The sequence below is a fragment of the Elephantulus edwardii genome, unplaced genomic scaffold, assembly GCF_000299155.1.
Source record: "Elephantulus edwardii isolate Elephantulus edwardi_28Jun2011 unplaced genomic scaffold, EleEdw1.0 scaffold00409, whole genome shotgun sequence".
NCBI lineage: Eukaryota > Metazoa > Chordata > Mammalia > Macroscelidea > Macroscelididae > Elephantulus > Elephantulus edwardii.
In genome coordinates this window covers 1,194,455-1,209,570 of record NW_006400159.1, presented here as the reverse complement: position 1 = coordinate 1,209,570, position 15,116 = coordinate 1,194,455, and the positions used below count along the sequence as shown (strand labels likewise).

At 46.1% G+C, this 15,116-nt stretch overlaps 1 protein-coding gene and 1 pseudogene across 1 annotated transcript in view; both read left to right on the top strand.

Annotated features, from left to right (window-relative positions):
- Positions 1–8,097, top strand: part of PSMB1 (proteasome (prosome, macropain) subunit, beta type, 1) — a 9,054-nt gene extending 957 nt beyond the window's left edge. The window contains exons 2-6 of the mRNA XM_006902404.1: positions 621–728; positions 3,414–3,495; positions 5,777–5,906; positions 7,633–7,739; positions 7,912–8,097. Of these exons, the coding sequence (XP_006902466.1) occupies positions 621–728; positions 3,414–3,495; positions 5,777–5,906; positions 7,633–7,739; positions 7,912–8,097 (613 nt within the window). The remainder of the gene's footprint in view (positions 1–620; positions 729–3,413; positions 3,496–5,776; positions 5,907–7,632; positions 7,740–7,911) is intronic.
- Positions 8,098–12,355: 4,258 nt separating this feature from the next.
- LOC102866732 lies at positions 12,356–12,743 on the top strand (annotated as a pseudogene).
- The last annotated feature ends 2,373 nt before the right edge of the window (positions 12,744–15,116 follow it).

Here is a 15,116-nt window from a genome sequence, read left to right as displayed (position 1 = left end):
CCCCCCTCGGCCTTGGGCTTCTGGGTGCGAGTCCTCCCGGTGTCCGGCCTGGCAGTGGGTCTCAGGCCTGGCCGAGGTCAGCCCCAGGCTACTTGGTTCTGGCTGGGCTCCCCCTAAAGACACCTCTTTGACTTGTTGAACCCACGTTTCTTGATCAGCTTTAAATTCTTGATGAATTTACGTTTTGTTGCGCGTTTTTCTTCACTGTCAGAGGCCTGTCTGCTGTGGTCCCTTCCAGAGTGGTCAGTAGTGGCCTGGCACCGTTGGTTCCTCTCGGGGTCATGAGGACTGAGGTTCACATGGTCCGTTAGCCATTTAGGCGAACATTTTCTTTTTCGTTTTTCTTCGTACTGCACGGGGAGAACAGTTGCTGCAATTCAGCAACAACTAACGGGTGTTTGAGTAGGTTCTGTTCAGGATTGGTTTTGTTGGCAGTCTTAAGTATTGCATGAAACACCTTGTCGGATCAGAACCTGCGGAACGAACACCTGTCCCTGCTTGGTGAGGAGGGAGATGCTTCCGGGAGGAGGCTGTGCCTGCTGCGTGTGTAAGCTAAGAGCTCCACCCCAAGCTGATCATGCTTCTACTGGAGTAATTTTTCTGTCTTTTTACCCCCACAGGACCGTATTGGCAATTGCTGGAGAAGACTTTTCAATCGTTGCTTCTGACACGCGATTGAGTGAAGGGTTCTCAATTCACACCCGAGACAGTCCCAAATGTTACAAACTGTAAGTAAATGTTTCAGGACACACCTTCCAACTTTTTTGTGAGGATTTAATGCTTCTAAAAATTGGTTTTATGTTTGTTTGGGTTTTTTTAAAATTTCCTCTTTTTATAGACAACTTTCTAAGTTAGTGTGTCCTAATTTATTTGCATACAGTCTTCTAATTACTACATTCAGGAACCAACAGTACTATGTTAACTCAGTTTTTAAAAAAATTTCATTTGGTGAATTGATTTCATCTATTGACCTCTATCTGTTATTTTTTTAAAACTGTTATGTTTCATGAAAAAAAGAAAACATCGAAGCGTAACTTCTTAATTAAGTACTGTCTGAGGGGAATATTGAATTTCACTGGCCAAACACCCTTGCTCCCTTAAGCAAGTGTTTGGACACAGAGGTGATGGCATGCATGTGCCCATCTTAGTCCTCTGAACATTTCAAGTGCAGTTTCGGCCTCTCAGCTCCTCATTCTGTGTCATCATGACACCCTTTCTCCACCACCAGACTGACTTGGAGCTAGGTGCTCCACCTACCTCTACTTTTCTAACTCCTTGGGGACTTGATTCTCCACATGGCAACGGCCATCCTCCTTGTGCATCTGATATTTGGGAATAGCATCTGAAAAAGCTCTTAAGATTCTGCCTGACCCTCTTCAAGCTATCAGTACCTTAAAAGGAGAGGTGAGGCTATCTCATCAGGCTGGTCTGAACTGAGGGTTGCTCTGTGGCCCCAAAGGTGTCTGAAGTTTCCAGTGGACTTGGCTGCTTGAATATGTGCAGGTGCTTCTTAGGTTTCTGGAGGTAAGCTTCCTCTTCTGGCCTCTGCTCTGAGGTTCAGACAAACAGGACTTGATGTTTCCTCTGAACTCAGTACCAGGATTTAGGAGTTAATTTTGGAAGTACATGTCTGAATTGGTATGGGTGTATCAAAATTCAATCAGTGCCCTGATTAAGGAGTTGTTTTGGTGGAGGCCTCTAAGGATGATACACATGTTAATGCCCAGGTGCTTGTTTTTGCATGGTTTTTTTGTGTCAGAGAAGTGTGCTGTATATCGTTAATCCATACCACCACATTGCCCTTCTAAAAAGTAAACCAGAGCTCATGCTATTCAAGTGTACAAGAGCACCCATTTTTTAGTTAGGTGTTTGACTGTGTGGATCACAACAAACTGTGGCTGACTCTGAGAAGAATGGGAATACCAGAATACTTGATTGTTCTAATGTGAAACCTATACTTGGACCAGGAGGCAGTTGTCAGAACAGAGCAAGGGAACACTGTATGGTTCAAAATTGGGAAGGGCGTATGCCAGCGGTGCGTCCTATCTCCATACCTTTTCAACCTGAATGCAGAACAGATTATCCGGGACGCTGGGCTCTATGAGGAGAAATGTGGGGTCAAGATTGGTGGAAGATATATCAACAATCTGCTTTATGCAGATGAAAGAACCCTGCTTGCTGAAACTGAGGAGGACCTGAAGCGCTTGCTGCAGAGGGTCAGGGACTGCAGCCTCCAATATGGATTGAGGCTCAATGTCAAGGAGACAAAGATTCTTACCACTGGGCCAATTGGCAGCATCAGGATGGATGGTGAAGAGATTGAGATTGTTCACAGCTTTAGTTTGCTTGGCTCCACAGTCAACACTCTTGGCACCAGTAGCCAGGAAATTAAAAGACGTACTGTGATGGGAAAGTCTGCTGTTAGGGACCTCTCCAAAGTACTCAAGAGCAATGGTATCTCTCTGGAGACTAAGGTGTGTCTGATACAGGTCATGGTCTTCGCAATCACTTGTTATGCATCAGAGTTGGACAGTGACCAAGGAGGATAGAAGGAGAATTGATGCCTTTGAGCTGTGGTGCTGGAGAAGAGTATTGAGAGTTCCATGGACTGCTAGGAAACCAGATTCATCCTGGAAAAGGTTAAACTGGGTAGCTCCTTGGAGGCAAGGATTCTGAGGCTCTGTCTAACATACTTTGGACATGTTTGGTCCTTGGAAAAGGACATAATGCTTGGGAGGGTGGAGGGACAGTGCAAAGGCCCTCAATGAGGTGGATTGATTCAGTGACTTGGTTAATGAGGGTAGGTGTGTTGGACACAATGAAATTAGCACAGGATGGGCTTTAGGGCTGTTGTACATAGGGTCGCTATGAGTCGCAAGCGACTTGACGGCCCATAGCAACAACAAGTGAAAACGGGTTCTTGGTTAGGTTTAGGCTTTTATGTTCCATGAAGGTCTTTCCTTACGCTTATGGTAATTTGTATTCCTGTGAACTCTGGAATAAGGAAATTAAAACTGAGCTTTAGTCATATGTGCTGCCAATGTATTTTTCGCAGATTTGGGTTGGTTGTGGTTTTCCCCTTTCTCTAAACTATGTTCATATTTTTTCCCTTAAGTTCTTTTATGTAGTCAGATTGCTAAAACTTTCTCTGTGCTCTTCGGTTGTGTCATGTTTAAACAGGCCTTTCCTGCTTGACATTATAAATACGTAATCTTATATAATTGTAATTGTAAATAATGTTCCTTTGATTTCTCCACTCTATTCCTGTCTCATGGTCACCTGCTGATTCCTGCAACTGTGCCTGAGGACAAGCGACAGCTAGAGTCCTGTCACCATTTATCTCTTACGGGCTGGGAATGCTCCAGCTGCTCTGCTGTCTTACCAGCTCAGTGTCCTATGATGTGCTTTTACAGAACAGATAAAACAGTCATCGGGTGCAGTGGTTTCCATGGTGATTGTCTCACACTTACTAAGATCATTGAAGCAAGACTAAAGGTAAGTGTTGTGTATGTCCTTGATACCGACCAGTCCAAATGTAGGATCTTCCCCATAGTGAGTCCCCCTGCCCTGGGCACTTGCCTCTAAGGCAGCAGTATGATCACAGCAGGCTACTGGTGAGATGTACACAGCTCAGAGCAGGTCACCTGCCTTTGCAGGAGAGTTGGGAGGGGTTTCCCTGAAGAAACTGCCTCCAAACAGACAAAACAAGCCTTTTTTGTGTGACGATTATCCAGACACACATAGATGGGAGTGCAGTTTGAGCCTGCCCCCAACATGTTCTCCCTGATCAGTCAGGCAAGGGAGGGCTTAGCAAGTGCCTAAAGGAGAATTTGCAGCTTGGCATTGCCTCCTCCCTTCCTGCCCTCAGCAGTGGCTACTACCCTTTCCTGTCCTGGGCAGCAGGCTGCCAAATCCTGGACAGTGGCCACTGCTCCCCACAACCTTGATCTTCACTATATCTTGAAGATTGGACATGCAGTGGAGGCAGAATGGAAGAGGGGACAGTATCTGGATGAGGCAAAGGCCAGGCTTTCCTAAGTGGCAGTGTGGGTTGGGGGCATTGTTGCCACTGATAGGCCTGTAGTCTATAGAGTAGTGAAATCAAACCGTTCACACATTGGTGAACAGAGTCACTTCTGGACTTAAAGTGCCCAGGGTGGGAAGACTGACTACAGGGGAAGATTATGTGAAAGGGGGCTCCTGGTGCAGTGATAGGAAGCTGCACTGTAATCCCAAAGGCACCTGATTTGAATTCAGCAGCTACTCTGCAGGAGAAAGATGGGCAGTGTCCTCCCATGTGATTTACAGCCGCTGAAAACCTGCTGAAGGGTCAAATATGAGTTGGTTCCAGCTCAGTAGCACACGATGACGACCACGCTTTTTCAGCTGAAAACAGTGCAGGGTGTGCGTAGGTATTGGCATTGTGTCTCAAGCAAGTACAACCTAGTATATTTTGACTTTTAATAGCATCAGTATCCTGTGTGTCTTCTGAAGTTTTCTAGATATGTGCCATAAGTGTTACTTTTGCTAAGTCTATCTGATTGGTATGAGAATGGATCAGCAGTGATTGGTGGCACTCTCATGTTTGTGAATACCACTCAGGGTTATTAATATGGGTGGTTGCTATTGGCATTGAAATGCACAGTAGACCTTAACCAACAGGTGCTTTTTTAACGTGTGGGAATGATTTTACTCAGTGTTTAGCAATTGTAAAACTTAATCCTTTACTGACATCTAATATCAGTACTTTCTGTTACCGTTATTTATGACTCCTAAGGCATAAGTTTTCAAAAATCTGAAGTCCAAGTCGCGTTTTAATAAAATGAAGAATAGGGAGTTCACTTCTTGAAAGTTGATAACTTGTGGCAAGTATGGTCAAATTCATAAAACAAAGATAGGATTCTCTAGCTTTTTTTCTTTGATGAGCTGCTGTCTGTAGCAGCCAGCCACTGTAGTCATCCACTATGAACAAGCTGGTGCACTGATGTCACTTTGTTGGCCTGTGTGATTTGAGTTCTCAAGTATTTCCTGTGCAGCACAGAGGAACCGTGACTTTTAAACGGTTGTTGTGCACTAGTATTTGCTGTCAGTTTGTTGAGTGTCCTGGGATGTGATGAATTCAATGTAAACTACTGTGTGGTCATCCTGAGACTTTATTCTGGACATTAGGCTTTTCTCTGTGTCTGTGCTTAAGCAGCAGGGCTACTGCTCCGCTCTAGCATCCTGCAGAGAGGGACCTCGTCTGGGCATAGGGCAGATTTGCAGATTGTGTTGTGTTTGGCAGTGCTCACCTCAACTTCTGTGCCACTGTGAGAGCTCATTCACTCCTGCTGTCAATTAAATGTCAACACATAGAGGCCCTTTGTTGAGTTCCCAAGGGAGGAGACTGTGTGTTCTCCCAAGGATCTACTGGTGAATTCGAACTGCCTTTGAAATAACACAGCTTGCTACAGATTAGCAGCCATAGCCAGTGTTTAACTGATAGTGAGTGTGACACTGTTCTTGTAAAACTTTATTTACAGAAGCAGTTGGTAAGCTGACTGAGCCCTGTGAAAATGGAGCTTGATAGTTCACTTGGGTGCTTTTGTGCTCCTGCCCTTGAGTTAGCTGCACCTCGGGTTTGGTTGTCACGTAAGCTCAGGCCTTTAAAGCAGAGAACTGAGGGCAGGTTTCCCATTGGCCACACACTGGCAGGTATAGTGACAGCAATTCTCTTAGTTGGCGGCCCAGTGCTGTGTGTGCCCCTCACTGTGGCTCTTCCCGTCTCCCTTTGTAGATGTATAAACACTCCAACAACAAGGCCATGACCACGGGGGCCATTGCTGCCATGCTCTCCACCATCCTGTACTCACGGCGCTTCTTCCCCTACTACGTCTACAACATCATTGGCGGGCTGGACGAAGAAGGTGAGTGCTGCTTCTGAAGGCACCTCAACCTGGCAGCCTTATTTCTGACATAAAAGTGACATCTGAAACCAGAAGGGACATAAGCAGTGATTCAGCAATGTAATGGGTAGTTTTTGGGAGTTGCTGAGAGGTGAGTAGGAGGGTTGTGTTGAGCTCAGGGTTGTTGTTGAGTTTCTGTCATATGAAGAAAGCTTCCTGGAGAAATGTGGTGTAAATAAGGTGACATCATAATAACAAATGTGACATAAATAATATTTCGATTGTTAACAAGTGAGGATGATGGGGGCGGGGTGTGTGCGCTTGTTGTCAGCAGTTGTAGTGGAGTGAGATTGGTGCTCCCTGAAGCCTCCCAGGACTGGACGAGCTGTCCTCTAGTGCTGTAGGCATTGCACAGGTGACTGCTGTGCCTGTTGGCAGCTCTGGGCAACTTCCCTCCTCTTCATCAATGTCCTCAATGGTACATGAGTCTGTGTCTCATGTACATAGTGGGCCGATGAGAGTTCCCATCCATGATCCTATGTTCATGTGCAGCTTTGTGAAAAGGGGGCCTCACTCTGGATGTTTCCTGTACTGTCACAGGCAACATGCATTGTCACAGCTGTGGACTCTAGCCTGTGTGTGTGGACATGTACCATCATAGAGGCTGTATCTCATACTTGTGTGCATGGAAACATGTCCACAGAGATTACCCCACACTTCTGAGTGTCCATGTACCTCCAGGGAGGTGATCTCATGCTATCACTCTTAACCACTGGTTGTTGGACCTCACTGTACCCTGAAGATCGCTTCTGTGGGACACCCCTGATTGTGTACTCCATGCTCTTCTGTGGTAGGGCCTGGCTGCCTAGTCATCCTGGCCATCATCCTGAGACATTGGGAGCTGTGCACTTTGACATGTGACCACAGGCAGGGCCCTGTGGCAGGTTAACTAACGTAGCTGTTGGGATTGACGCATGTGTTCATAGAATTGGCCCATGTGTTGATGTGTTTGCAAGTCTGTCCTACAGGCACTCTTCGAGTCAGGGCTGCTCCTCTTTCCTCAGAAGCCCATCTCTCACTTCCTGGGTTTCTCAAGGTGTCGAGTAGCAGGTTGTGCAGTCAGGGCCACTGCTTTTGGTTCTGTGACCTGCTTTATCAGGCCTCCTACAGCACAATCCAGGATTCTTGGTAGGAGCTTTGGTCGTTGCGCCTTCTGGGTTTGTGGTGATGAGGTGAATACTCTGCTCTCCCAGTACCTGCTCTCCCCATTCCCCAGCAGTCTTGGATGCCCTGCTTGTGGCTTTGCCACACCTTTTTAGCCCTCCTTCTTCTGCCACATAACTCTGAGGTGATTCCCTTTGGGCACAGCAACTGACTTCTACTATGACCTGTCAGCCCCTTGGCCAGATCTCCTTTCTTTCTGTTGTGATTTCACCTACCAGACATGAAAGCCTCACTTGTCCCAGTGTGCGTATAGCAGAAACTTCCCCTACTTCTCCCAGGTGACCTTGGATGTGGTTTTTTTCCTATAGGGATTTCTGTTACGTGATTTTATAGTGGAACCAGAATAGTGTTCCCTGTCTGCCATCTGAGGACAGGGAAGTGACCCTGAGGTGGTGAGGGTGGAGCTTGTGTTCTGTGTGAGGACAGGGAAGTGACCCTCAAGTGGTGAGTTGGTTCCTATGTGGAGCAGTGTCGGGGTACACTTGGTGTCATTGTGAGCCTCGTATACTTACTCTTCCTCTAGGGAAAGGAGCTGTGTACAGCTTTGACCCAGTGGGCTCCTACCAGAGAGACTCCTTCAAGGCTGGGGGCTCGGCCAGTGCAATGCTGCAGCCACTGCTAGACAACCAGGTAACATGATGCTCTCTACCTGCTGGGGGTGGAGGTGGGTGGGAGTGGAGGGGGCTTCTGCCTCAGCACATCTTCATCTGTGCATCTCAGGGATGGTCCAGGTGCTCGGATCTTGAGCTCTGCTGGACTGTCCGTCTCCTTCAGCTTAAACCCTCTTCTCCCCCCTCTCTAGGTTGGGTTTAAAAACATGCAGAATGTGGAGCACGTCCCACTGTCCCTGGACAGGGCCCTGCGTCTGGTGCGGGATGTCTTCATCTCGGCTGCAGAGCGGGACGTGTACACAGGAGATGCGCTCAAGATCTGTGTCATCACCAAGGATGGCATCAGTGAGGAAACTGTACCCCTTCGGAGGGATTGAGTCCTGAATGCTGTGAAAGGAACAGCTCTGTCTCTGGCTACAGCCTGCTGCTGTGGCCCACCTGTCTCCTTACAAGGCTTGGGGCCCAACCTGTGCTATCCCAGAGCCTGTCACCCACCTGCCTCATTAAAGGGCCTGTGGCCGACCTGCTTCATTGTGAGCCCTGCGGACTTGGAATGACCATGTCATAGCCCTTTCCTGTTTTCTCTGCTGCTTGTTTGTGTTTTCTGTGTTTTAGGGATGAAAACTTCCATATATAGTTTGTATCCTCTTTTTCTTAAATTCATATGCAGAAAAGTTGACTTTTGGTTAGAACTTCTCATTTTAATTAAGTCTGTTAGCTTGTTGCGGAGGCTCTAGACAGTCCCTTGAGTTCAGCCAGTGTGCCTTCAACTGAGGTGGTCTCTATGGGACTAGGTCATCTTGATTTCATTAGGACTCGGGTGTGAAAGAGGATCAGGGTATTCATTTCTGCCGCTGTTTGGACATCAGTCTGAAATGGATGGCTTCAAGAAATGAAGAGTAAAATTGTGAAAAAGCTGTCTTAAGTCAGAGACCTGGAGTGACCTGGGTTTTGATTTGATATTTTGATAGCTTTTGTTCAGAGCTAGTGATTTTGTAGCGCTCCAGTGTGATGGTGGGGCCACATAACATGAAGACCTGCTGCTTCATCTGTGGTCAGATTTAACCATACTGCTGGTAATAGAAATTTAACCGTACTTCTTTTACTGCTGGTAACAGAAATTGCTGTTATTTTTACCTCATTTTAAAAGAATTTAACTCTGCTTCTTTAGAATTCTATGTACTCCTTGACCACAGGCTGTAGGCTGCATGCGGAGGTCTGACCATCCTACCATGCTCACCTGGTGCTAGACTTGCCCCTTCAAAAGACACATTTTCTTGTTGGATTTTTTTAGGGTTTTTTGTTCCAAAGTTTCCCACCCATTTTGCGATCATTTTTATATATTTGAAATGAATGCATTTTAAGTACCTTAACTGCACTTCCCAAGGTATGTAGGGAGGACTACGGCTTCAGCAAGGTGAGGATTGTTCTCAGGTTTTAGGTACAAGCTCACCTAGTTAGTACCCCATGGGTTTGGGATCAGCCTCATTTCAAGGGCCTCCAAGACAGACTGAAGACATCTGTAGTAAGCTGTGTGGTCATTCCTGGGTCAGCCTGACCTCACTGTGATGAAGCCATCTGTCATGGGCCGATGGGCAACTTCTAGAACCTGTAGCTGTACAGAGGTTAAAGTGTCCACTGGAAAGCGCTGAGTCCCAGCTTCCCTGTCCCCCAGGCTGTGTCACGTCCCTGCTGGCCACAGGGTGGAAGGTGGCCCCCTCTTTGGGTCTGCACTGCTGGAATGATACTGTGTAGATGCTTGCTTTGATGGTCATCTGCAGCCTGTGCCAGGTGTCTCTGAAGTGCAGGGAAGACTGTCTTCTGGGAGATATGAGGGGGCACAATGTCGGGACCCGGACTGCAGTGGGGAGGACCCAGCTGGTGTTGGAAAGTGGAGGGAGAGTTCAGCTTACCTGCTATCTTACTGATGGAGGCCCGATGTGCCCACCCCCTAAAGAGTCCAGGCTGTCCTGTCCTCCATTTGTGGAGCTTGGCCTGTCCCATGTGTTCAGGGGCTCCTGGCCTGGGATTCATCCTGTCTTGTTCCATGACATCTCCTCTATAGCAGGCTGCTTGTGTGCCCAACCCCACCCACTCTATAGATGCTGCCTCAGTACTAACCATAGGTGGTACTCTCTGAAGAGATTCCCTGGCAGCTGAATTCTAGGTCTTACACATCTGTACACAGTGATTCCTGTTTCTTATAGCCTTAACCCCAAATAGTTGCCTGCTACTTGGAAGGCTGATACCTTAGAAGAAAAGTCCCAGTTTGCTTTCAAAGGTAAAGTCTTAGAAACCCTGTGGAGTGGGTCGGCTCTGCATAGAGGGTTACCAGGTGCCAGTATCACCATAGCTCAGTTCTTGGATTTCTACCACTCAAAACATGGAAGGTAGCTGACCCTCCAGTGAGTTTTTAGAGCCTGTAAATTGAATGAAAGGAGGTTGCCTACTATTGTCCTTTGAGGATGAATTTAGATTGCCAGAGAGCCTCCACCTTTTAGTACAACACTCTGAACTGTGCCACCAGAGGTGCATTTTCAAGGCATGGGAGGTACTAAAGGGGATCAAGAGATGCTTTTAAGTTGCTGTGAGGATACTTTTCCTTCCTGATGATTGAAAACTTATCCTCCTCTGAAAAGTGCTATAACTGAAGGCAAGTTAGGAAGTGCCCTCTCAACCTCCCTGCATCACCAAGTGCCTTTACCACCTCCCTGTGCCGCCTTAATGACCTCACAATCTCCCTTCAACACATTGGTGCCCTCATAGCCTCTCTGTACCACCTTAAGAGTCCTCACAGTTGCCTAAATAAAGTACCATCACAACCATCCTCCACCATCTTGGCGAACTCAACTGTGCACCACCTTATTAGTGTCCTCAATCTCTGTACTACCTTCATGCCCTCACAACCTTCATGAACTACCTTGTGCCTGCACAGTCTACCCACACCATCGTGTTAAGTAACGTTGAGTCAAGTATGACTCATAGTGACCGAACAAAACCCTGTTTTGTGCTTTCCTGACAAATCCATTTGGCAGTCACTGTGTCAGTCCACTTGGTTGAGGGTCTTCCTCTCCTTCACTGACCCTCCACCCTTCTCACCATCATGTCCCTCTCCAAGGAATAGCCCCTCCTAGCAACATGCCCAAAGTATGTGAGGCAAAGCCTGATCATTCTTGCCTCCAAAGAATACTCTGCTGCCTCTCTAAAACTGACTTGTTCTTTTGGATGTCCATGAGATGTTCAGTGCTCTTCAACACCATAGCTCAAAGGCTTCAATAATTATTTCATCCTTATTCACTCTTCAGCTGTCAGATGCATACCAAATAATTTGGATCGTGGCCCAAAGCAGAGAGTATCAGAAGAATGTGTTTCATTGACTATGCAAAGGTCTTTGACTGTGGAGCACAATAAACTGCCTAACTCAGAAGAATGGGAATCCCAGAACACTTGATTGTGATTATGAAACCTATACTTGGACTAAGAGGTAGTCATGAGAATAGAGCAAGGAAATGCTGCATTGTTTAAAATTGGGAAAGGTGGTACACCAGGGATGTGTCCTATCTCTACATTTTCAAACTATATGCAGAACAGATCATCTGGGCTGTATGAGGAGGAATGTGGCATTAGGATTGGAGGAAGACCCATAAACCTGCATTATGTAGATGACACAACCTTGTTAGCTGAAAACTGAGAACCTGAAGCACTTGATGCAGAGGGTTGATGACTTCAGTCTTCAATATGGATTTAAGCTCAATATCAAGAAAAAGATTCTTACCGTTGGGCCGATTGACAGCATCATGATGGATGGCGAAGAGATTTAGATTGTTAACAGCGTTAGTTTTCTTAGCGGCACAATCAACACTCTTAGTACCGGCAGCCAGGAATTAAAGACTAATATGTCAGGGACCTCTCCAGAGTACTGAAGAACACCAGTGTTGGTCTGGAGACCAAGGTGCCCTGATCCAGGCCACGGTCCTCGTAATTATGTGCTATGTATCAGAAAGCTGGACAGTTGACTAGGGATGAAAGAAGGGGAATTGATGTGTGGTGTTGAAGAAGAGTATTGAGTGAGCATACTGTGGACTGTTAATAGAACAAACAGGTTCATCCTGGAGAGGGTAAAACCAGCCTGCTCCTTGAAGGAAAGGATTCTGAAGCTTCATCTGACATACTTTGGACATGCTGCAAGGAGGTGTCAGTCCCTGGAGAGGGACATTATGCTTGGGACAATGGAGGGACAGTGCAGGACAGGTAGATGGATTGACTCAGAGACTGGAGTAAAGGGGGTAAGTGTGTCAAGAGATGGTGAGATTGGCTCAGGATAGAGCAGGGTTCAGAGCTGTGGTACAAAGGGTTGCAACGATTTGCATACAACTTTATGGCACATAGCAACAACAATAGTGTTCCCTTAGGAAGCTCTGGTTGCCTGGTGGGAAGAAGGTGCGCTGCAATCCTGAAGACGTGGTTTGAGGCCACTGGGTGCTCTACTGGAGAAGGATGGGCAGTTTCCCCCTGTGTGATTTAACTGCCTCTGAAAACCCACCAGAGGGTCAGCTATGGGTCAGTTCTGACTCTATGGTCACAATGGTCCTTCCGTGCTTTCTATGGAGGTGGCCGTCATCTTCCACTGGCATAATGACTGTCCTCAGACCACTGGTGAAGCCAAAGGTCATAAAAAAGAGGACCAAGAAGTTCTGCCACCAATCAGGCCATTATGTCAAAATTAAGTGTAATCGGCACAAGTCCAGAGGCATTGACAACAGGGTTCGGAGAGGATTTCAGGGCCAGATCTTGATGCTCAACATTGGTTATGGAGGGAACAAGGAGAAAAAGCACATGTTGCCCAGCGGCTTCCGCAGATTCCTAGTCCACAACTTCGAGGAACTGGAGGTGCTGCTGATGTGCTGAGATTATGCACAATGTTTCCTCCAAGAACCACAAAGCCATTGTGGAGAGAGCAACCCGGCTGGCCGTTAGAATCACCAATCCCAATGCCAGACTGCGCAGCAAAGAAAATGAATAGAAGGCTGGTTTGTACATTTTATTTGTGCTAAATAAATCATAAAAACTGCAAAACAACCCCTAAGTGTTCCATTGCTCTGTACAAAAGCCTTTTGTTCTAGGTATCACTTTCACATGAACACAATTAAGTGCTGTGGAATTCCCATTTTTCTCAGTGTTTGCCATTGGTTGTTATGATCCACACCATCAAATGCCTTTGCATAGCCTGAAAAGCATAAATAGACATTGTTTTGGTATTTCAACTAGGACCCATCTGTCAGTAGCAATGATACCCTGGTGTCACAGCCTCTTCTACATCCTGATTGAACTTCTGGCAGTTCCCTATGTAGTATTCTAATAGTTTTTGAATGATCTTCAACAGTATTTTGCCTGCATGTCATATTAATGATATTGTTCAATAGTTTCCATATTCTCTTGGATCACCTTTTTTGGGAATGGGAACAAATATGGACCTCTTCCAATTCATTGACTAGACAACTGTCCTCCAAATCCCTGGCATAGACTGGTAAGTGCATCTAGGGCTGCATTTGTTAATTGAAACAAGTCAATTGATAATCCCGCTGATTCCTGGGGCCTTATGTTTTGCCAGTGCCTTCAGTGCAGCTTCAGCTTCCTCCTTTATTAACCACTGCCTCATGTTGATATGGTACCTCTTGAAATTTTTCAGTGTCAGTAATTTTTGGTACAGTGATTTTGTGTATTTTCTCCATCTTCTTTTGATGCTTTCTGGGTCATTCAGTGTGTTGCCCATAACATATTTCAATATTGTGACTCAAGGCATAAGTTTGTTTTTTAGTTTTCTCAGCTTGAGAAATGCAGAGCAAATTCTTCAATTTTTATCCTCCAATTCCAGCTCTCCGCACCTTCCATTATAACCCTTTGCTTTTTCTTCTTGAGCTGCCTTTTGAAATCTGTTCAGCTCTTTTACTTCGCCATGTTTTTGTTTTGGCTTCTTGACTAGTGCAATTTCCAGAAGTGCTTTGAATTGAAAATTACTAGATTTATAAATACTAGAATACTAGATCTTATAAATCTTGAAAGTGTAATCAGCCCTGAAGGCAATGCTGATCAGATATACTAACAGGGTAAGATTTACCTGGAGAAATGCTTGTTGAAAGCAGTAGAACTAGAATACATGGGGCTTGCCTAGGTGAGAATTAAGCCTCTCTCAGTACTCTGAGGAGATTTGCATTTGAACAGATTTATAGCCCTTCCATGGACTTTAGAAGAGTTGTACATTTAAAAAAGAGAAAGATAAAGAGACTTTGACCTTTTAAGACTGGATCAAGCTGTTTGGCTTCTGAAGAAGGGTAAGGTTGTATCTATCATGGCCTCTTTCCAGGACTTGAAGTTAAAGGGAGCTGGCAAGAAGTATGCTCACTTGTGGTGACTACCTAGATCCACTGGAGTGGAATTAAGAGGCATGCAGCAAGGAAGAGACAGGCTGAGTTTCAATATGTTCCTTCAGCATTGTTGACCTAGCATGCACAGATAATGGATAAGCACGAAAGAGTTGTTGGCTTTGAGAAGCAGAGTCAAGATGAACCCTGTCTTGTTGACTTGATCCCATGTGCTGTCTAAGACTGAGTGAAGGGACCAATCAAACCGGAACACTGGATGAAGTGTGGATTCCTGAGTTTTCAACTGATGCCTATTTGGACCAAGCATTGGATGCTTTGAGATGAGCTGACCAGAACCCAAGATGTTCCATGCTGTGAGTTAGTGTTGATTGCTGCAACGTGATGGTTTGGTCTTGACTGGACTTTGCTTATGAATACAGATGCTAAAAGTTTTCACTGGAACAGAAGATTCTTCAGAGAAAGAGCATACTTGATTTCTCAGAGTATTGGTTTGATGGGGATGGGCAAATCAGGAATTAGATATCAGAAATGAGGGAGATTAAAGCATGAAGCATAAAGTTGCTTTCATGAAGGAAAACGTTATTTTTTCATGTAATTTATCCACCTTAGTGCCCCACAGCTTTCCTGTACCACCTTAGTGTTCTCACAGCCTCCCTGCACTTCCCGAGTGTTCTCACACATTCATTACATTACCTTACAATCTCCCCACACCCTGAGTACCTTCACAGTCTCCCTGCACCTCGTGAGTGCTCTCACAATCTCTGCACCACCATAGTACCCTGAAACTCCCCGCAACCCCAGTGCCTTCCCAGCCTTCTTCCACCGTTTTAGTTGCCTTACACCCTCCCAGCACCACCTTAGTGCTCTCACCTACCTGTACTACCACCTTAACACCCTCAGCCTCCTTGCACCACCTTATTGCCCTCACATCTTACCTATAACACCACCTGAGGGCCTTCACACCCTCCCTGCATCACCTTCACCCCCCTGCTACATTCCTGTGTCACCTTAGA